General features: G+C 38.5%; 1 protein-coding gene across 4 annotated transcripts; it reads left to right on the top strand.

Annotated features, from left to right (window-relative positions):
* The first annotated feature begins 59 nt into the window (after positions 1-59).
* Positions 60-22,313, top strand: slc29a3 (solute carrier family 29 member 3). Of its 4 annotated transcripts, XM_066679293.1 has the most exons (8): positions 139-199; positions 5,821-5,921; positions 6,095-6,231; positions 7,442-7,902; positions 13,102-13,184; positions 14,360-14,586; positions 15,455-15,617; positions 19,244-22,313. In XM_066679293.1, exons 4-8 carry the CDS (start codon positions 7,567-7,569, stop codon positions 19,884-19,886), a joined length of 1,452 nt encoding a protein of 483 aa, XP_066535390.1. In that variant the 5' UTR covers positions 139-199; positions 5,821-5,921; positions 6,095-6,231; positions 7,442-7,566; the 3' UTR covers positions 19,887-22,313. The 4 variants fall into 4 exon arrangements, with proteins under 4 accessions (XP_066535388.1, XP_066535389.1, XP_066535390.1 ...); XM_066679291.1 differs by lacking the exon at positions 5,821-5,921 and having other exon boundaries at positions 60-199; positions 6,074-6,231; XM_066679292.1 differs by lacking the exon at positions 5,821-5,921 and having other exon boundaries at positions 65-199.
* The last annotated feature ends 783 nt before the right edge of the window (positions 22,314-23,096 follow it).

Here is a 23,096-nt window from a genome sequence, read left to right as displayed (position 1 = left end):
ATCATAAACCCAAGTACCTAAGTACTTTTATTTTGAAACTGAGTCTGAAACATTACTAGCAACAGTAAAAACACACAGAGCTGGACGTTGGGCTGTGACTGACTGCGAAGCTGGGGTTTACCCAGATATCTCTAAAATGGCAAATTAATTCTCAGTTTTATTCGAAGATGAAGCGGAGAGCAGGCGTGTCGAGAGCCCGGTGAGTGTTTTATTTCAGTCTAATGAGCCTTTTTGGAGAGACTTAGCTTGTTCAGTGTGATTCAGACTCTTGTCTTCTCTCTTCGGTTTCTTCGGTCCGTAGCCGGTGTTTACCCGACTACGGCCACGTCCAAAACCACACAAGTGGACTCTAATAACTTAACTAATGCTCAGTACCCTATTTCTAGAAAAGTGGGGACGTAGTGTTCAATGTAATAAACATAAGAATCAGTGTTTTGTAATTTCTCACATTTTTACTGACTAAATACTTCAAGAAAACATTCCCAATGCTTTCTCTGACCAACCTGAATGCATTTTGTAAATATAAAGAAGTGTATAATTTACGGAGCCCCTAAAGTGACATAGTGGGTTTATTTAGAAATTCGTGACCACTAGATAGTATTTTGAGGCCATGAAATAATATTTTGAAGCTTGGACCAAGGGACCTGCATTTGCAACGCACACACGTTTAATTGGCATAGCAGCTGAACAACCACACCTCTAACCTTTGAGATTAAGTCTAACACCGGATTGCAGTTGGTTAACGTTAATGCACACTGCCTTGAGGTTCATGGATGACATGGAAATCAGTGCGAATTAGAGAACTTTCTCCAGGAGAGATAGATGGAGGAGAATCAAACAGCAAAAATGGTGGAAGACAAGGTAGGTTAATATAAGTTTTGTACAAGTTTATTTCATGGCCTCAATTTACTATTTTGTGGCCTCAAAATACTATTTCATGGCCTCAATATATTATTTTGTTGCTTTAATATATTATTTTGTGGTGTTAATATATTATTTTGTGGCCTCAAATACTATTTTGTTAGTTATCGTTACACTTATACAGTGCCTTTCTAGATACCCAAGGACGCTTTACAATCTACACTGCTCAATTCACACACACACACTGGCGAGAAGCGGCAGCCAAACGCGCACAGCGTACTCTCGACCAGAAACGACCGTCCACCTGGAGGACTGCATCGGGCACTAGGATTTCACCCAGGACAGAGCGCCAATCCATATCTGGGCACACAGATTCACACTCAATAACTCACAAACCAGGACAGAAGCCAATTCACCTACCCTCCATGTTTTTGGACTGTGGGAGGAAACCCACGCAGACACGGGGAGAACATGGAAACTCCACCCAGATGGCACTTATACCCAAGATCCCAGTGCTGGGAGGCGAACGTGCTAACCACCAAGCCACTGTGCTGCTCGAAAATACTGGCCTCAAAATACTATATAGTGGCCACACCTTGCTAAATAAACCCACCATGTCACCTTAGGGGCTCCATAATTATTTGATGCCTGAAACACAGAAATATTTCTAGGGCAAAGTCAGACACCTGAATGTGATATTTGAGCCTGCAGATGGCAAAAAAATAATCTGTCCAGTTCCTACTGTGATAAATTAGAGCTGGGTGATTTGGCCAAAAATGATATCACAATATATTTCTTCATTTCGGTCAATACAATATAATTTCAGTATCGATTTGAACAATACAAACATCACAGAAAATCTGCTAAGAACCGAAAGAAACATGACACCACCTTCAAACCAAAATGTCTTGGCTTTGTCAATATACATATCTTTAAACTTTAAAACTGAGTGCAATGAACTGATGGCAGCACCCATTGAAAATGTGCATAAATATAGTCCTTTTGTTATTGCAACTTTTTTTTATTGCGATATATATTGAAATTGAATTATTGTCCAGCCCTATGATAAATACAAATCCATGGGCTCAGGAATAATTGAGAAAATCCTGGTCTCTTAACACAGTCTGCTACTGAAATAAGAAACCCATCCTAAAGCCATACAGCAATTCTATGTAGAAATGCTGCCTAGTTCTCTGTGCCCAAGCTGTTGCAGGGAACTTAATTTAGGAGGTTAGCGAACGATTTCGGACACTGCTATAAAGGTTGTTACCAAACAGCTCCATGCACTGTGGTTATCCACTATCTACTATCCACTAGTGTCAGGTAGTGTACATGTGTTTTATGCTATTTTTGTGGTGCACTATGTGATTGTTTAAATTCAGTGAATATTGTCCACCTTGTTTCCGGGGACCAAGCAGTGTACACAAGAAGTCAAAAACCAAGTTGTGGCATTAATTGGAATGAGCCCTAGTACCATCTCCAAATTTAAGGCCAAGTTCCATATAACTGGGAAAGTCAGAGATAGGCTCTGCCTATGGCAGTTTGATTGTAGGGTGTCAATGTGGAGAAGACGAGGAGAGCGCTATGATGGTTGCTGCACTGATGGAGTAACATCTTTTGGTGGAGACAGTGTGATGGTGTGGGGTGGCATCTCCCTCGCTGCAAAAATGAGGTTTGTCATCATTGGAGGCAAATGTAATGCAGAGATAGAGATGAAATTCTGCAACAGTCTGGGACCAAACTCTATCGTCCAAGATGATAACGCTCACCCCCACAGAGCAGGGTTTATCAGAGACTATCTTCAGAATTTGGGAGTGGAGAGGACGGAATAAATTGAACACTTGTGAGATCAGCTTGGGCATGCTGTTCGTTCCAGAGTGACCAACACAACAACGTTGGCTGACTTACGACAAATGCTGGTTGAAGAATGGGATGCCATCACACAGCAGTGTGTGACCAGCATGAGGCTGTTGTGGCTGTGTATGGTTCTTCTCACATGCTACTGACGCTCCTGTGTGTTGAATTAATAAATTGTTAAATTGCCAATATGTCTTGTTTCTTCAAACTTTAGTGACCAAACACCAAATGACTCAATGGCAGAATAAGCTGTTTGTCATTGGCAGAGAGGATTTGGCAAATTTTTTATGGGAGCAACCCACATTCTCAGCTCTACTGCTCATCCCACAAATGTGGCTTCATTTAAAAGGGAAATTTAGAGGCTTTCAAACGGTATAAGATTTATTGCCAAGAAGTATTGTTACAACAAATAAATAATCTACCAAACATAAATTTGCTTACTTTTTTGTGATAATTTTAATAAAGGAAAAAGCAGCCCCATATTGTGCAACCTGCCAAACTCAGCTTACAGTAAACATTTAATGGTGGAAAGTATCAGGCATAGCAATGTTGACATGAAGGTGGCGGATATTCCTGGGAATTATTTTTCAGCAACACAGTGTCAGGGCTCATCTCAAATCTCTGACTCTTCCCTATAAACGGCATATTTAGCTCAGGAACTATTTCTTTTTTTACTGAAAATGCTGTGAGATTATTTTGTGTAGAATGCAATACGTAATTAAACAGAACAAGTGTGACTATCTGTCTAACATTTACAACAATATAATTTTAAAGCAACATACTGGAGCAAATAAAGTCTAAAATGTGTCCTTTGTCTTAGTCCTGGTGGAGAATCTCAAACCACTCAAGGCACTTTGCTCACACTCAGCAGCCATGGGCACATGTAAGCAGCTGACTGATAATCTGAAAATAAAAACAATTGTCTATTAAAAAGCAAGGGGAGACTTCAGAACATATATTTATTTAAACAATTTCTGCTAATAATTTTCTACAAGGCTATTCAGAATATAAGAAGGGATAGAATAGATGGAATTGATTGAGTGTAATTTACTTACTAAGTACTGTTGAAGACATGATCTCTGAAAACTCTGTCCCTAGATGAGTCAGCTTAACAAAGAAACACCCCTCTCTCCCAAAACAAAACTAACCACCTCAAGTTACAAATTAATTCCTGTGGTAATTCAAATGGTGAATAAATACTTACAGACAACTTAAATTTCAGGCACATATAAACTACAGTCGTTTATTTCCCCCTAAAACATACCATTCCACCTTAAAAATATGCAGAGCTTCTGAATGTAAACAAAGAGAACAGCAGTTCCCCACAATTGTAGACGTTGCCTTTAAGACCTGAAGAGAAAAAGAGATTGGACGTTAAAATAGTAAAATTTATTTTATACAGCACTTATCAGAAACTACGGTCACAATGTGCTTTACAAACTAGTGGGTCATTCTACATAATCTAAAACAAGACAGTGGAGTAGAGTCAGAAACAACATTTGCAATTTTCACAGCAAAGCTTCTCTTTGTAAAATATGATGTAAAAAATTTAGTACTGTACCAGATAATCCCACCCAATCCTATTATTTAAGATATGGTGGTCAACAGTATCAAACGCAGAGCTGAGGTCAAGCAATACCAAAACTGAACAATCACCTATATCAGAGGACATTAACAATTCATTAAAGACCCTCAAAGGGGCTGTCTCCATAGAGTAACATTTGCTAAAACCACACTGAAACGTTTTATAAATATTATACTTCTCCAGAGCAGCAGTAAGTTGGTTAGCTACCACTTTCTCTAAAGTTTTTGACATAAATGGAAGTTTAGATATTGGCCTGTAATTCTTGAACTCAGCAGCATCCAGGTTTATTTTATTTTTATTAATGGCTGAACATTAGCATGCTTAAAATAAGAAGGAACACAACCTGTAATCAATGAAGACTTAATCAGAATTAATACTGCAGGACCTATATCTGATAATACTTTCAGGAATAATGATGATTGTATAATATCTAAGGAGCAAGTAGATGGTAAATAGGACAATTGTAAAAAACAGAGTCAACTTTCAATCATTGGGGGGAAAAAAAAGTTTATTGAAAATGAATATGAATATTTCTAAGCTGCAACTGTTGAAATATCTGAAGCATTAAAACTCTAAGATGACAACAAGAAAACAGCTAAGATCATGATGGATTTAAACCGAAACACTGCCATTTAATTCCAGCTAAATTACTGACTACATAATAGTGCCTACTCAGTTTAATTTTTTTGAACTGGATGTTTAGTCTCGCTTCCCTTTAGATCATGTGGTATTTATTGTTTAGTCATGACTTTCTGAAATCAAGGCCAGGTTTGCAAAATTTCTTTCTCTCACAGCACCCAATAGTAGTTTTTCTAAATTTTCAAGTAGCTAATATCTATGCTAAGAAAGCACAATTATCTCAAATTCATATTTGTAACAGAAGATAATTGCTTAACAATCAAACAAATTATGACCATGATTATAAATTTTACTTGAGAATGCAGATATTTTGCTCTTGGAGAGAAGAATGCTTAGCAGATGTTGGACTACAGTACTCTTTGCATTTTATTCATATATTTAAATGCTAGATTTCTTGATAACACTAATCCACAAACACTTTTTATAAATGTGTAAGTATTGGCTTCAGCAGATTCCATTATTGTTGCGTCCAACTTTTACCTTTTTTTACACCCAGCCTCACTTTTAGAGAAATGTTACTTAATTAAATATTTTCAGTGTGCCAATGGTAATGGCTGTCTAATTATATACACATAGAGAAAAAATGCAGATAATAATAAAAATATAGTAGAAAAACTTTACGGGGTTTCAATTATTATAAGTGATTAAAATGTAATTATTTTAATTGTTTCTTCTGTCCACTGGTGTTCCGTTTAAATAAAATGCTGAAGTGTTTGTACTGTTTTATTTTGCATGGGTTAAAAAGGGACTTCAGTAGTATCTCAGTGTGTGTGTTTGGGTATTCGTATAGCATGTCATCTGACTTGTCTATGATTAGAGTTTAATATATATAACACCTCTCTGCTGTATTCTCACTGCCTTTATTATTTCTTTCTCAGTCTGCTGTTAGTTTGCATCTGTCCTGTTTTGAGGCCAGGCATGTGATGCCAGTGAAGAAGTCTGATGAGGTCACAGGCTTTATGTGAGCGTCTTTCAGTTGGTATGAGAGGTGTATTTCAGGCAGTTATTGAGACATTCCTGGATGACTGTCACGAGGAAAGTGTCCTAGGGATTAAACTGTTGGCTCTGTAGGGTGTGGTAAATGGTGATACTTATAGAAATGTTTATCCTCCCTCTCTTTCTCACTCTGAGGCCCTTTACTGTGATGCTCAGGGACTCCAGCGCTTTGGCACCTAGAGAAAGATGATCATGCCGTTCTCAGCCCTCATCTGGCCATTCAGAAAAACAACATGATCAGCAGTAGATGATGAAGCACACCTCTTAAGAGCAGAGGGGAGAAGAAAACCCAGGTAAATGAGTGATTATTTTTATATTCCATTTGCTAATCTGCTTCTGTTCTCAGTCCTAGGCATGGTGTACAATGTATTGCATGGCTTAAATATTAATCCTGATGCAATACACCACCTCTGTGTTTGACAAGGATTGTGAATGAACTGATAAGGGGAAATTTGGAAGTATATAACTCAGCAGTACTTCACTGGCCTCATTAGGGCTGTGCCGTATGTGCAATAATATTGTTGTAATTTTTAAAACAAAACAAAAGTCAATATTGTTATATTCTGACTTGTTTACATAATGATGTCACGTAGTTACCCATAATATGGCATTTGTTCTTTTTAGGCACAGTGAAATACAGTGGAAATGGCTCTGAAGCGGATTGACTTCAGTCATTTTCTGTCTCTTTTGAATGTTTGAAACTGTTACATTTGTAGTAAAATAAATCTTTAATAAATAATAATTTAATATGAGATTTTCACATCGCCAAAAATATTGTTATTGCCAAAATACCCTGAAATATCATGATATTATTTTAAGGCCATATCATCCACCCCAAGGCCACATTGAACACATACGTCTATGTCAGTGGGTCCAATTTTATTAGCAGTGTGAATTGTATGCTGTAAGCTATGCGTACACGACAGAATGCCTGTGTCATCAATCCGTGCAGAAGAATTTATTAATTAGAAGTGGTGTCTTCATCATCAGATGCCACATAACTAGATGAGGTTTGAGGGACATATTTGTTTATTTAAGCATGGAGATAACAAAACGCTAATTGATAGTCATAGTTTGTAGCTTACTTGTAGATTACTTATTAGCTAGACAGATCCAGCCCACCCTGACCTTGAGGTACACTGAAACTCTGGAGGGACAGTGTGGCCTTTAAAAGTTAGGGGATGCATTGTGGACTGATTCTCTACCGACTGAGAAAGTTCGGTTCATATACCACACCTGGGAATTTGGTTGTTGTCTCTTGTGATTGCACGTTCAGGTTCCTCAGGGTGCATGGAGCCCCTCTCTTAAGGACAGGGCATCACAGTTCCTCCAAGTTAGAGTTTCTCTCGCTAATGATTTAGCAGAATTTTTCAGTTTAGTCTTTCTTTTTTTTACCATAGTACACCATTTTTGTGCTGTTACACATTGCACTGCAGTATTCAGTCATGGCTTTATGTTTAATCTTTTACTTTTGTGCTTTTATTCCCTTTTCTTGTGATTTAGCCCTGCCCCATCCTGCTCCTATACCCATTTCATCCCATCGTCCCCTCTGACAGCACTACCCCTTATCCTCTCTTCCTTTTCTTGCTTTTTATTTCTTCTGTACCCCTTGATTTGTTTCTGTGAGGATGGATGGTGCTGACCACCTAGAAGCCAGTCTAAACTCCTCCTACATCTCTGCACTCCCCTCCTCCACGTCGGATGAGCAGCAGGAGGTAACGGATGAGTGTGAGGACCGCTTGCCACTACTCACAAACTCTCATCCTCAGCATCCTGGGTGTCTGCTGAGCGCCCGTTACCGGCCGCATGATAACTACTGTATGGTGTACGCCATCTTCTTTCTCCTGGGCATTGGCTCTCTACTTCCCTGGAACTTCTTCATCACGGCCAAGCACTACTGGCTCTACAAACTGAGCAACAGCTCCAGCTCAGCAAGCCATGAGGAGCCCCAATCTGAACTCAGCGTGAGTATTTGTGTGTGTGCGTGTGTGCGTGTGTGCGTGTGTGCGTGTGTGCGTGTGTGCGTGTGTGCGTGTGTGTGTGTGTGTGTGTATGTGTTTTCATACCTGTTCAGCACCAAAGTCAACAAAATGGTTGTTTAATTTATTTTAAAAATATATATATATGTTATCATTTTTTTATATACTTTTTAACTAATCTTCAATTTTGTGCCAAACACAGATATTGTTTTTATTTTTTGTATTTGTTGGTCCAACTGTACAAGTGGTACAACTGCTTTGCCCCCTGTGTTGGTAGGATGGTGCATACTGTCCCTCAACACTTTCTGTTCACATTGATAGCTAGCCTGGGTAACAGATCCTAGCTGAGGTAACAGATCTGAACGGTTGTAGTTTTGCGGGGAGTGAGCTGCTTCGACATTGTTGACCATGCCTGTTTGAACCCACAGCTTTCCAGTTCCTAGCACACTTCTGTTTCTAGACTACTAGGCACCCCATTATTTAAAAAAAAAAAACACTGGAAATGAACACTCTGAGAGACAGGACAAATCAAGCTCCGTGCTTTCATCACGTCTGAAAATAATCCATTCAAAAAAATTATTTCAGGCTGTCAGGGCCTCAAATACATTTTTCTTAATCAGGAGGGGATTCCCTGTTTAAATGCCTCACATGGGGGAATAATACATTTTTTGTTGTGGGGGCATCATGTCTGCATCATGTTTTCTTTTCAAGATTGAGTAACGCAATCTGAGTGGTGACGTTGACGTTACCTGTCTGAGGCTCTTGAGGATTAATGCTGTTAATGCTACATCTCTAACACTGCTGTTTGTGCTAGACCTTTCATGCTCCTGTGTTTATTCCTGTGCAAGTTTCACTTCAAAAGATGTAAATTTATGTTTAAGCCAGCAGCCTATGTTAGTATGCCTTCAAATTTATATCGCTCGTAGGCTTGCAGAATGTGAAAGAGCACATCTAGTGTTTTGTCCAGGGTGGAAATCGCTCTATCTGGAAAGTTGTCATGCATCCACTTTGGTGCAAACATAGGCTGAAAATGGTTAGACACAGCTCACCTCACTGAAATTCAAGCCCTGCCAGTGCTGAATGGATGTTGGTTCAAAACGTAGAAATGAAACAAAAACAATAAAAAAGGAAGTGGTGAACAAGCTAAAGACATCCAAAGTGTCTACATCCACCATTTAGAGATTGCTACATCACCTGAAAGGCTGTTGTGCAAGAAAGAATCTAATCCCCCTACTCCATATTGGTTATGAAACAGCTAGACTCACCTGAAATTCCTGACCTGACCACCCCTAGAAAATTTGTGGCTGAGCTGAAAAATTGTGTTCAAGCAAGAAGGCAAACAAAGTCGACTGACTTGCAGCAGTTCTGTCAGGAGGAATGGCCTGAAATTCCAGAAGATCATTGTAAAGAAGCATGTACAAGGCCATTCTGAGCATTCGATCAAAGTTGAGCAATTAAAAGGTCAAGCCACCAAATACAAACATAGTGTCTGTAAAATGGTGAGCCATTGAAAATCTGAAAATGTAAACATGTGGAATTGTGAAAAAGTGTTAAAGTCTTTAACCTGGATTTTTGACCTCAACTATAGTTTTTATTTTTTATTTTTGTTGTTTTTTTATTATTTTTTTTTGCGCTTATTAGTTGTCGCCAATTTCACCATTACGTTCGCCCCTGACCACAACCTGTCAATAGCTTCAAGACACTGAACAATTTAAGATATAGATGGTGCCAACAGAGAATTGAAACTACCCAGATGACATTATTGTTGATAAATGAATAATTGTACTTGGTTACTATTTAGACTATAAATTTCATAACTGAATCTTGGAAGATTATTTTGTTTTTGAGTACCAAAGATTAAATTCTATGTAAATGTAGTTATATATATTATGCATATATTACATATTTATGAACACACGTCCTAACAAGTCTTGAAAACAAAGTGTGTGTGTGTGTGTGTGTGTGTGTGTGTGTGTGTGTGATTTTCACTTTGTTTTATTCAGTTAGAGCTAAACACCTGCCCTTAATGCAAGAAGCATGATATTGCCCAAAATATCGTATGAATTTATTGTAAATCACAGGTTTACAGTGTAACTTGACATGTTTATAGATGGAGCTGAATGACTTGTATAAATACAATTATGTATTTGTCAAACCTTGTGATTACTTGACAAATTCACGATGAGGGTCAGACTCTCAACAGAAACATCTGGAAGTGGCCAAACCCTACACAGAGCACACAGCTGTTTGTAATGTGTTAGAGCTCTCTGTTGGGTAATTCTGATTTAATCCACAATATTTAGTGTAAATAGTGAGAGCTAAAGGGGAATTCCATCTATTTTTATACAGTTTGGTAATTTCATTGTCATTAAAGCTACTACACTGTGCTGGGCACTGCTCTCCTGCACTAAAACTGAACAATCCTCTTTGACAGCCAGTAAAATATCTGATTTCCATCTTTGTGAAGAGAAAGGCACATTTGATTATGCAGATATTTAAAAAACTCATGGAATTCCACTTTAAATTCTGCTGTTATGACTAGCAGTGGGCAGCATGGTAACAGAACAGGTAGAGTCACTGCCACACAGCTCTGTTGTCTCTGAGCACTTTTAATCATTTCTGGGAGATGAGTTTGTTCTCCTTTTGTTCGCTTTTCCTCTGACACGTTAGTAGGTAAATGAAAGAAAATTATGGAGATGTAAGACAGCTATATCTTAGATATTTGTATTATCTCCTTGCTAATTTATTTAGGAAATGGGAATCCTGAGCAATACATGAAGGAAGGGACTGGGAGTCCCTTGGTAACTGGGTAATTTGTGTCAGGCCTTACTCTTACATGGTCTTTCATTACTGCAGAAAACTTCCATATTCTCTAAGGTCACAGCAGAGATAAGAATGAGGGAGACTGATAAGAGGTTAGGGATAACGACATGTAAATGCAAAATACAGTTGAAATATTTGGTCTGTCCCAAAACCTAGTGAGCTGTCTAACTAGAGAGCATTTTACATCATAATGTGTGCGCTTCTGACATGTAGGCTTTCCCAATACTTAGATACCTCATTATGATATCTACTAAGATATGTTAATCTGGCTGAATTTTAAGGCAGCATCGAACCATTCCTCCTCTGCGAAGGCAATCCCATGATGCAACACAAGAACAAACTCCGTCTCTCCTCCCAGAGCAAAAAATAATTAAAATCACAATAAAAACGGGAAGCTTAAAATCCACTGCACTGAAACACGGATGTGACGCTAGCCGTTGAGGTAAAAAAAAAATAATACAGATGCGTGCAGTGGGCGGGGACAAGCCATGATGTAATCGTCTAACTAGAGCATCTCAATAATCTGCCTCAGGAGGACAGACAACCATTAAAACGTTGCCTACTTAGACAGCTCACTAGGTTTTGGGACAGACCCAATCATTTATTGTAAAAAAAAGTTAACACCAACTGATCCAGGGTTCAGGAATATTTTCGCCATTAGTGTTTTTGTTTGATTTAAACACTGTGTCTGTGTTTCATCAATTACGATTTGTATGACGTACTGTAAAAGTTTACATGACAAATATGGAATAACAGTAAATTAAATACTATTTTGTAGATGAACAGTTAGTGTAGAGTATCCTGTGCTTTATGCATCATTGGGCAGTTTTTCACCACAGACCCACAGTTGACCAGATATTATGTGGAAAATGGACCATCATTCTCCAAACTTCAGTGTCATTGAAACAGTATGGTTGAGAGTGGCCCACCATAGAGAAGTAGTTAAAAGTAGCGGCTAAATCTGACAACAAACACGGGAAGAGGTTATTGTATCATACTGTATCATTCAGGACCGCTCATATAATAATAATAATAATAATAATAATAGTAATGAAATATATATTTATAAATAGTTTAATAAGAAAAGGTAAACCAGCTTGTTACATAACAGAGAAGACCACTGGGATCAACAAACTTGCCTCGAACCACATTAAATTGTTGAGTATTCAACAATCTCCTGCTCTGCTTTCTGTCACTGTACGGCCTGTTCTTATCTCCAAAAATAGAAAAGTGCTTTGCATAGCTAGAACTAGTAAGTGCAGCCATCTTGAAACATTGTAAACAGATTCTGTGTTTTGGTAGTCGTTTTGCATTGATTGCATACACTTAAAAACCATTTAAACCTTTTTAAAATTTATTTTATATTTCTATTGTATAAGTTTAACTGTTCAGTACTTAACTGTACCTTAAGTACTGTAAAGGTACAGGCCCTGGAAAAGTAAATACATGTAATCTTCAAGACTCATATTGAACCTTAAAATAATTGTTGACTACAAGCATGTACAAACATGTAAATAAATCTCTTTTTTTACTGAATAATATGGATTACTGTGACTTGACTAGACTTATCATGCTTGGTGTGAGGGACAAATTGTTCAAATGATAATTTTCAGTGACCTGTGTCCTTCACTAATTCCCATTTAGCCAGTGTTCTGTCTGAACATCAGTATTCTTTGATAGATGCTGTGCTCTACTTCGTAGCAGCTGATTCTCCACGTTGTCTCAAGTTTCTCTTAATGTTTCAGGCCTGTGTTTTACCCTTGAGTCACATGTCTCTTTATTCCACCTCACATTTTCACTTCCACTTTCTTCTGCATGAAATGTATGTTTTGTATGGGCAGCAAGAACAGAAGAACATGTTTTATGCCAGTGAGTGTTGACTGATGTGTCACACATTCACATGCCGGTCATGATAAGCACATGAGTAGTGGCGCAATTAGTGACTTAGTGTGTGTAGTAAGAGCTACAATTTCATCACATTGGTGCTATACCTCTGGTCAGTTATTGTAGTTCAGTTCAGATGCAGAGCAATTGCTCAATAACCTGTTTTCCTTAAAGGAACAATGGTTGTACGTATAAAGATTAGCAAATATTATTGAATTATTTATGTATTTCTTATTTTATTTGAATGATAAAATGATAATTTATAATAAATAAGGCAGGATTTTAGACCTTAGGATTTTGAGGAGAAGTTCACTGTATTAAACCATTTTTAATGAAGATTACAAACCTGTGCACAATAACAGAAGGTGCAACAACATAGGGATCAACAGGGGGATCCTAAGACACCAGTTAGTGTATGTCTTTGTAGTTTTCCACAGCATGGTGAAGATGTTGCCATCTCCTTTTTTCTGTTTGCAGGACTACTTTGAGAGTTACCTTGCCATTGCCTCCACTATTCCTTCAGTGCTATGCCTGGTCCTCAACTACCTCCTTGTCAACAAGTAAGCAGCACATGTTTTCCTAACCTTCTTAATTATGTATTTAGCTGTAAAATAAACTGTACACCCCTGGAAATCTTTTGAAACACATCTCCACCTACAACACATTTCTGCATTTTGTTTAGCCAGATTTCTCACCAGTCACACATTAATTTAGTCGCACACTACCACCAAGTTGAATAGAGTGAGGGCTAGTGTGAACTGCCAGTGTAGGTAGCTCAACACACTTGGTGGAGAATGCTAACTGTTTCTGTGTAGTTAGCATTGTGGTGAGTGGGGAAGCCCATTTCATCTTACTTGCACTTGTTTATTCGGTGAATCCATTACATCGGAAAAACAGTCAATCTGATGTCTTTGCTCATCCCTGAGAGGAACCAATGACTTTTCCAGTGCTGCTCTTGAGCTGTCAAGAAATCTAGCAGTAAGTCTTAGATTTTAAATGGTTATTAAATTTGCTCTAAAATGTGTGACAGCTCCAAAATTCTACTTTGTTCAACTTTTAGATGCTGTTTTTTTTATTTTTTTTAAATGGATGTTTTCCTGTAAGTGGCTGACTTTACAGACAAAAAGCTTCAGTGTAAACTCACCCACTTAACAAATCAAAAGCCTCTCTCACTGTGGTGTCACTGTGGTGCATGCATAAAGAACTTCTGTGTCCTGTTTCTGCTATGGATTTTTCCAAGAATATTGTTTGTCGTACACAGGCCTGTTATTGTTAAAGACCTACAAGTGTAAAGATGTTAAGATACAGGGGGGGGGGTTATGTTATGTGCAATTATTTGTCATTGTACAACATACAACCAAAAATGTCTTCTGCATTGAACCCGTCTGTGGCAGTGAAAACACACACACACTAGTGCACTATTAGCTGTGTACACACACCCAGAGCTGTGGGCAGCCATTCCCACCACCCAGGGATCAGTTGTAGGTTTGGTGCCTTGCTCAAGGGCTCCTCAGCTGTGGAGTGAGGGAGGAGGACAGTGTTGTTCTCTCACTCCTACCGCCCCCAATTTTCCTGACAGTCATGGAATCTTGTCCATACTATCCCAGCATTGGGGACACGTTGTGGACACCAATTTAAACTAAATATAGAATAGTTCTCAACAGATCACTTGTGTAACACTATAGTAGATGTATAAGCATCACTAGATTAACTTTGGTTTGCTGTGTGTTAACAGGTTGTCCTCTGAAGTACGAATCCTCTCCTCTCTGTTTCTGATTCTGGTGGTGTTTTTGGTCACCACTGTTCTTGTGAAGGTGGACGTGTCTAGCTGCAGGGGGCAGTTCTTTGCAGGCACACTCTTTAGTGTTGCTGTGGTCACTGGAGCCTCCAATGTCTTCAGTGGCAGTATTTTCGGCATCAGTGGACACTTTCCCATGAGGATATCTCAGGCCCTCATATCAGGTAGTACTGCAGACACTTCTGATACGTGTTTTTAATTGGACAGCAACGATATGTAAAATAGGTGCCTACTGATCTGGATGAACACAAATAGCAATCTGTCCACATGTACATGGTATTTTTAAAAATGTAATATTTTCCCTGTCATTCAGATGTTATTGGTGATTTAGTTCACTGATGACAGAGGCTTTGCTGGCTGGAGAACTGGTAAAATTCTGCCATTAGCGTTTTTGTATGGACAGGTGAAATATATCTTTTGAAATCTGTGATGTAAGATTAGACTTGCTTTTGCGTATCTTGACATGACTGGTAAATGGTTTATTTAAGTGTGGCCAAGAGTATTGGATTATATTACATGTTTAATAAAGGTTAAATGTTAAACACATTTCTGCATGAAAGTGGCTGTGTCTGACTGGAATGCTGTCCACTGGGACAGTATTCTGAGGTGGTGAGATGTGTCTGAATTAAATGTCTGTAAAGAAAACGCTGCTACGGTTCCTCCGTTTGGCCGATTTTTAGAAGATAAAAATATCCTTCACTGCCTTAGAATTCGTTTGTTAGGATATATATACTCAGTATATTTGCAACGTTGTGACATACTGTTGCCTTAGAAGCGTGTCTCAAACGTGATTTGATTTGGGTGCCTTAGTGTCTAAACATTGCCTTTAAAGGGCAGTGACTAAGGAGACAGCTAGGCAGCAAGACATCAGGTTGCTGCCTTCTGTTTCAGACACAGCCAATGTGTTTCCCCACCAGGACACTAAAAATGATGTATAGTTGTAACCATGTATAATGCATATTTTTCATATTTATATAATACTCACCCTGACAAGGCATGAAAACAAATGTTTGCATGTGTGTGTCTGTGTAGGTCAGGCTATGGGTGGCACTCTGAGTGCAGTGGCGGCTGTGGTGGACCTGGCTGCCTCCAGGGATGTGACAACTAGTGCACTGGCGTACTTTCTCACTGCTGATGTGTTCATCATCCTCTGCATCGGGTTGTACCTGGTGCTGCCCAGACTGGCTTACTCAAAGTAAGTTATCCTCCATCAATGCACATAATGCAAGTATAGCCTAGATTACACGGACAAATCATTGTATTAATCATTATTATAGTTCATTCAGAGCAAAGAATATATAAACCCAAAAAATTGGGACACCATGCAAAATGTAAAAGAAAACAAAATTCATTAATGTGCAAATAATTTAAGTCCTGTATTCAGCTCTAATTGTACATTTGTCTGTCTCTGTATATTTTTCTTTGCATCGTATTTGTAGTTGTGAAGGCACTGATGAACTGATTTCACAAACACTAGTTTTTCAAAGAGTTCTGAGCCCATGCAGTGATTTTTACTACAGAATCATATCTGTTTTTAATTCAGTGACACCTGAGTACCCAAAGGTCACAGCCAGCCTATACTGGTTTTGTGCCTTGTCCCTTTCATTTAGGGATTCCTCTGTATTATCTCAGTCTTTTAATGATATTATGTAATATAGATGATGAAATCTCCAGGTTCCTTGCTGTTTTACATTGAGAAATGTGATTCTTGAATTGTTTCAGTATTTGCCCAGGCAGTGTTTCACAGAGTAGTTTCACTCCTCTCGTCTCTCTTTAGTTTTGAAAGATTCAGCCTCTTTGAGATGCTGTTTTTAAACCCAATCTTGTCATTGACATGTTGCCAGTTAAACTTAATTTTTTTTGTAGTATTACACAATGTTGGGCAGCACGTTGGCACAACATGTAGTGTTGCTTTCACACAGCTCCTGATGTTGTGGGTTCAAGCCCCATTCCAGGTGACTGTCTGTGAGGAGTTGGGTGTGTTCTCCCAGTGTCTATTTGGGTTTCCTCCGGGTGCTTTGGTTTCCTGCCAAGGTCAATGCAATCTTATGGCACGTAATTATTTTTTTTTTAATCTAAAAGTCACAACACAATTTCTTGTAAAACTTTTGGCTGAAAAATTATCAAATGGGTTTTTTTTGTTTTCTTTTTTTAATCTTTGAGCAAAACATATCCTAGAGATTTAATTCATGCAGGTTTTTTGGTGTAGTGGTTCACACTCTGCATATTGATACTGCTATAGTTATGTGGCTGAGAGAAAGACTGAGAGAGACAAACTCCCCCAGAATGAGACTGGAATGAGGAAGCGGGGCTTTAGTGAGTTTCACCCGACAGCGGTCAGCGAAAGCCAGTTTCATGACACTACTGTGGTTTCAAGATCAGCACCTTTTGATAGGAAGGGATTTTCTGAGTGATCTTTGTCACACTAGCAATGATCAGTCTGTTGTCATTATGAGCTGGAGGTCAGTGAGTTTCCTTTTAAAAGAGGAAATGTATAAATATATAGTGAAATATTCTAGTACAATGAAATGCTGCCCTTTTTTCAAAACAGAAGAGTCTCCTCCAGTGTCACTTTTTAACCATGTGGTGTACTTTAGACTTTACTCAGGACGGGAACTGGCTGTGTTTAAAAATTGGGCCATATTTACAGGCCATAAGATACAGGAGTTCAAAAGCTCTAGGTCTCACCTACAACAAAGTGCTGTCATTCTGCTAACAGAGAAAAAAGGAATACCCATTAATATCTGGGTAATTCTAACCTTGTGAACTACCAGCCATGGATGCCACTGGCATCGCCAACAGTAGAAATGTCACTTTTTCAGTGCATATGCTTATTAATTTCTGGATCTGGAGACTATTAAACAACAGACTATGAAAGAAGTCGTTATTTTTTTTATTGGCTGCTTAATTGGCCTGATATGGTGCTGCTTCTTCCATAGATTGCAGAGGCTTTAGAATTGTCCCAGAGCTTCCAATCACAGCGCCGGACCCATATTTATGTAGAACACAAGGACGAGTGTAAAACACAGCAAAATAAATGCAACTAGCATAAAGATATGAGTACTGAGTAAAAATGGTAAATATAAGAGCAGGGGGAAAAGTGCATTTATTTTTCATTGTACTGCGTACAGCAAAGTGTCTTGTGTTTAGTCGATCGGTGGCAGTGAACACACACCTAGGGAGCAGTTGGGGGTTGCATGCCTTGCTCACAGGCACTTCAGCCATGGATTGAAGGAGGAGGACGCCACTGGTTTTTCACTCCCCCCAGCCCTCAATTTACCTGTCTGTCGTGGGGATCAAACCAGCAACCTTTCAATCTCAAGACCACCTCTCAAACCATTAAGTCACAGCTTCCTCCAAGGAAAAGAAACAAGGAAAAAAAAAGCAACTTCTTACTCTGAAGTCAGCTGTGGCTCATTTACATTTAAAGGAACATGTGCTGAAACTGACCCTGACCCTGCAATTTTGAAGAAAGTATGTAACAGACATTTCACTAAGACCCCAGAGAGTTGTGTTCACTTGTGGAAGAGGGATATAATTATGAGGTCAGCCTGCGCTGCCAGCAGGTGGCGACAGAAACAAGGCACTGCTACTTCGGGAGACTCAGGATACTTTGAGGTGATTAGTGCCAACAAGATGCACGTGGTAGACCTTGCATTTAAGGCTGTGGCAAACTGTACACCATTGTGACACTTGAGGGACGTCAGGTTTGGTAGGCTGCTGAAAAGAAGGGGGAAAAAAAGGAGAAGAGTTTCACAAAACTTAACAAAGTCTAAGTCAACTCCATTAAAAAAGAAAAAAAGTGGAAGAACACATCTGTAATTCAAAAGCTTCAGCTGAGCTGAAGAGAAGCAAACTCAGAAATTTTATAAAATATAACAGAATATAATCAGGCGGCATGTGGTGCCGCAGTCACACAGCTCCAGGGAACTGTGACTGTCCGTGAGGAGTTGATGTGTTGTCTGCGTGGGTTTCCTCTGGGTGCTCCGGTTTCCTCCCACAGTCCAAAAACACATGTTGGTAGGTGGATTGGCGACTCAGGGTGCCTTGTGCCCAATGATTCCAGGTAGGCTCTGGACCCACTGTGACCCTGAACTGGATAAGCACTTACAGATAATGAATGAATATAATCAGCCCTTATTCAGAGGTGCTTCTGTTTTTGGTTTTTCCTTTTGATTTGCACATTCTGCCCTTTTCTTTGAGCTATGCCGTTTTGGTGTCACCTTTTAGCTACTACTCGGCAGGGTTTAATATCACCCTTTGCATATCTGTGTTGATGGTGCATTGGTAAGGTGCTGCTTTCACATTTTCACACAAGATAGCAGGTTTTATTTGTTTAGTTTTTATACTATAATGTGAGCTTAGGTCAGGCCACTAACGTCTAATACCTTCCTTTACTCTTGGCCAACACTCAGTTCATAAAGAGACACCACTGGGTATGAATACATTAGTACGTGTATTAAAGGGGACATATTTTACCCCTTGTCTGTGACATGCTTTGATCAAAATACCACAAAGATCAAACAACAGCACTTTTCCTACCCTGTGTCGACAGCTTTGTTCAGAACAACAGGTTTAAATGAGAACAGGCTTCTGCAATCACAGCACAAAATCAGAATTACTTTTAAATCTCCATGTTAGCAGACTTGGAGATCACTTGGCAGATCACTAACACATTGATTGGCTTGTTTTATTTTACTATTAACGTACTACTAGGCTCCAGACACCTAATTAATGTGATTTTTATTTTCCCCTTAAACTATAAAAATCTATAAAAAACCTTCTCTCTCTTTCTCCCTCTCTCTCAATGCTCTTCTGCAGGTACTACATGGATGCAGCTTGTACTGGTCCAGCTACATCAGACAGTATTCTCCCCCCTTCTGAAGCCAATGGTCATGTAGGTCCAGCTGCTGCCTCTGTCCCCCCCCTCAAGCCCATCCTGGAGAAGACATGGGTACTGGGCTTTTGTGTCTTCTATGTCTTCTTCATCTCCATTATGATCTTCCCAGCTGTCTCCTCAGGCATCCAGTCAGTAGACAGAGACTCAGGCAACCCCTGGTCTACTGTGTACTTTGTGCCCCTCACGAGTTTCTTCCTGTACAACGTGGCAGACTTCTGTGGGCGGCAAATGACAGCCTGGCTGCAGTTGCCTGGTCCCACCAGCCTATTGCTGCCTGCTCTGGTGGTCTCCAGGACAGCTCTAGTGCCACTTTTCTTGTTCTGCAACTACCAGCCGCGACACCACCTGGTCCAAGTGTACTTTGCCCATGATTTCTTCCCAGTGATTTTCGCCTGCTTGCTGGGACTCACTAACGGCTACCTAGGCACACTGCCCATGATCTACGGACCCAAGGTAGTGCCACGAGAGTTGGCCGAGCCTACTGGAGTAGTCATGTCCTTTTTCCTAACCATGGGACTTGCCACAGGCTCTGCCATCTCTGTGCTTTTGGTCCACTGTATCTGAAAGTTTCAAAAAGCAGAAATCATAAACAATTAACAAACCATAAAAACATCTATATTTTTATCAATATGTACAAAATGTACTTTTAACTGTTTCTGGTCTTTTATTTTAAAATGCAGGTTAAATAAGTAGTGTTATTTACAACAGCATTTTTATGACTGCATCTGTGACTGAATTGGGACTATTGTTGTAATAGGCCTAATGTGCACGTGTCAGGAGTATGTTTAAACTCTTCTGTTGTTTTACATTTTATCATTTTATTTACTGAAGGGCACATCTTTCTGGAGCAAGAAAAATATTTTTCTGCTTTAAGCAAACCAAAAATGATTGCTAATTTCTATATCAACAATATTAACTGCAACTGGAATATGCGGGGAAATAATTTTTTCATTGTTTCTTTGGTGCTGAGTGTAGTTTATGATATGATATGTTTTTTTTTTTTTTTTTTTTTTTGTTTTTTTTTAAATGGAGTCTGTTTTACTAAATTGATTTGTTTTAATATAACAGTATGTTCAATTGCATTCACAGAACCACCCAAGGCCTACAGGACATTTTGTAAATATTTTTACAAATGCCAAGCAAACAGGATTTTTATTTTCACAGTGGCTTAAATTTGTGTGAAACCCATTTTAGCACCAGTGTGATCACACTGTAGCATAAGCTTTGCCTGCTACCCACCCACTTTACCCAGGTTAAATGCAGATTATTTACAGTGGTTCTATTGAAAAGCAAATGGAAAACCCTAATATGCGGCTGGGGGACACAAACCAGCAATACAGTTTTATATGGCACCACATAGGGTTGGAAAATAATTTTATATATATCACAATATAATATAACAATGATATGATTTTTAAACACTTTCAATTTTCAATATACATTATTCACAAGATCTGTCACATGACTGATGTTCATTTCAGGGTTCTGTCATCAGTTCAGCACACTCAATTGAAAATTTAGTTTAAAAATATTAATACTGAGCTCCGGTTTGCTCCCATGGTCCAGAAACACATGTTGGTAGGTGGATTGGCGACTCAAAAGTGTTCATAGGGTGGTGTGTGTGTGTGTGACCACGTGAAGACTTGCATCCCCTCCAGGGTGTGTTCCTGCCTTGCGCCCAATGATTCCGTGTAGGCTCCGGACCCACCGTGACCCTGCACTGGATAAGCGGTTACAGACAATGAACGAATTAAATTTATATTAGCATTGACAAAGCCAATAGGTTTATGTTTGATGATTGTCATATTTCTTGTTTGTTCTTGGCCGTTTTTCCGTTTTTCAGTGGATTTAATTTGGTCATATTGATATCGGAATTAAATTGTATCGAATTAAGAAATATATCATGATATAAATTTTGGCCATATCGTCCAGCCCTAGCACCACATTAAAATTATTACACCTTTAGTTCTTCGTACTTGGATTCTTTCGCCATTCCTGACATTTTAGATGCAGAACACCTCATAGAACTGTCTTGTATATCCCTCACACATTTACTTATGGTTAGAATGTGCCCTAAATGTATGCTTTGCAGCAATGATGCCATGTGTCCATTTTTTATCAAAATATTATGAAATTTAAAGGCAAAAACCAACCTTTGCCAAATGCAAGTATGCGTTTTCCACAAAACTAATTTTCCTGAATTTTATATTTCAAGTGAGAAATTCTGCATATAGTAAAATGTTTGTCTAAATTGAAGATCACTGTACCATCCTATACTTGTCAGTTACACTACATGGCTTTGGGACACTATTAAAGCAATGGGATGTTTTACATATTCTCACCGACAGAGGGTCAGAACACTTTTATCCTGCACCATAGATCATGCCATTTCATCTTTTTTATTGTTTATAATTAATTAATTTCACTGTCTTTTGTTTTTAATGAGATTTGTTTGATATGATCTATTATAGAGAAGAAAAGGCTGTAAACATAATTTTGCGCCAAAAAGTACTTGTTAAAAGCATTTGGAAGAAAAGCAGCAGTGATTTGTATGCTACTATTTTTGTTTGTTTGTGTTGTTGTTTATTGTCCCTCTTCTTTTTAAAATACAGTGAATTCATGAATGTTTTTTTTTTGTTTGTTTGTTTTTTAAAACTCTCCCTTTTTTTTAAATCCCTCTCATCACATTTTGTGTTGCGCATATGCCCCTAAAAATCCCATGGTCAGGATTAGGAAAAAAAAAAAAAACATTTGACAATATGATGAGTACACATTGATCTTTTTAATAAAACTGAAATATCTTAAGAAGTATTTCAGTTTATGTTCCAGTAGTTGATAAAGCTGTAGAAATGTCATGGAGCACTTAAAATACGTAATTGGAAAAACACAATTTAACAGTTACTGAATCTGCTCTCTGCTATGCTTACTCCCAAACCAATTTTGAGTTTGAGTTAATCTTGTTGGTAAGTAGATGGCAGTAGAAAAACGAAAAACAACTACAAGCTAATCAGAGTGATGGAACAGTTGAATATGATTAAGCATTCAGAGCTGTGATTGAAATATTTTTGAAATAGTTTGTTGTAATGTGTAAAATATAAACATTGAAGAAAAAAATAATATAATAATTATATATATATATATATATAAATTCATTCATTGATTTTCTGTAGGCACAAAATAAACACACATCCACTCACTACAGTTTAGCCCTCATAAACTCATAAACACTGACCTTAACTAAATCCATCCTGGAACACTATACACTTACTAAGATATACACCATGAAGTGTATTAACACATCAGTTTTAAAAACACAGACTGTTTCATTCAAATGAATAAACAAGTTTATATAAGGCCATGAACACAACCACAATAATGTCCTGATTTAGTTCAGTCTGACTCAGTCATGGCATGTGAAAATCACTTGAGAACTGCCTCCCCCCTAGCAAGAGGGTAGCACGCATAGACTTGCACAACCTTGTGTTGTTTGCCAGATTCAAGAATTATTAGTAGGAAAGAAGGTTTTCTGAATAGTGAGTGGTTTGTAAACTACTCTGCATTTTCTAAGTTTCTTCTGGGTGTTTTGATTTCTTCAAAATGCCAAAGGCAGATTTCAACAGTCTATATAGATTTCAAAAGTCTGAAGACAATGTCAATGCTGTGGCTCAGACATCTCAACATCACTGAATGTGTTTAGGATGCGGATGAGAAGTAAAAAATGCAATCAACTTCTAAGACTTAATGTTGGAGGAAGCGTGACAAAAATACATACAT

The sequence above is a fragment of the Hoplias malabaricus genome, chromosome 8 (assembly GCF_029633855.1).
Source record: "Hoplias malabaricus isolate fHopMal1 chromosome 8, fHopMal1.hap1, whole genome shotgun sequence".
Classification (NCBI taxonomy): domain Eukaryota; kingdom Metazoa; phylum Chordata; class Actinopteri; order Characiformes; family Erythrinidae; genus Hoplias; species Hoplias malabaricus.
This window is presented reverse-complemented; position numbering and strand designations above follow the sequence as displayed.

What these genes read in the sequence shown, in the direction of transcription:
- slc29a3 (XM_066679291.1), top strand. Translation starts at nt 7,567, where the DNA reads ATGGATGGTGCTGACCACCTAGAAGCCAGTCTAAACTCCTCCTACATC. An exon ending in AGCCCCAATCTGAACTCAGC is followed by an intron (nt 7,903 to 13,101) that starts GTGAGTATTTGT and finishes TTCTGTTTGCAG; the next exon opens with GACTACTTTGAGAGTTACCT. An exon ending in ATCTCAGGCCCTCATATCAG is followed by an intron (nt 14,587 to 15,454) that starts GTAGTACTGCAG and finishes GTGTCTGTGTAG; the next exon opens with GTCAGGCTATGGGTGGCACT.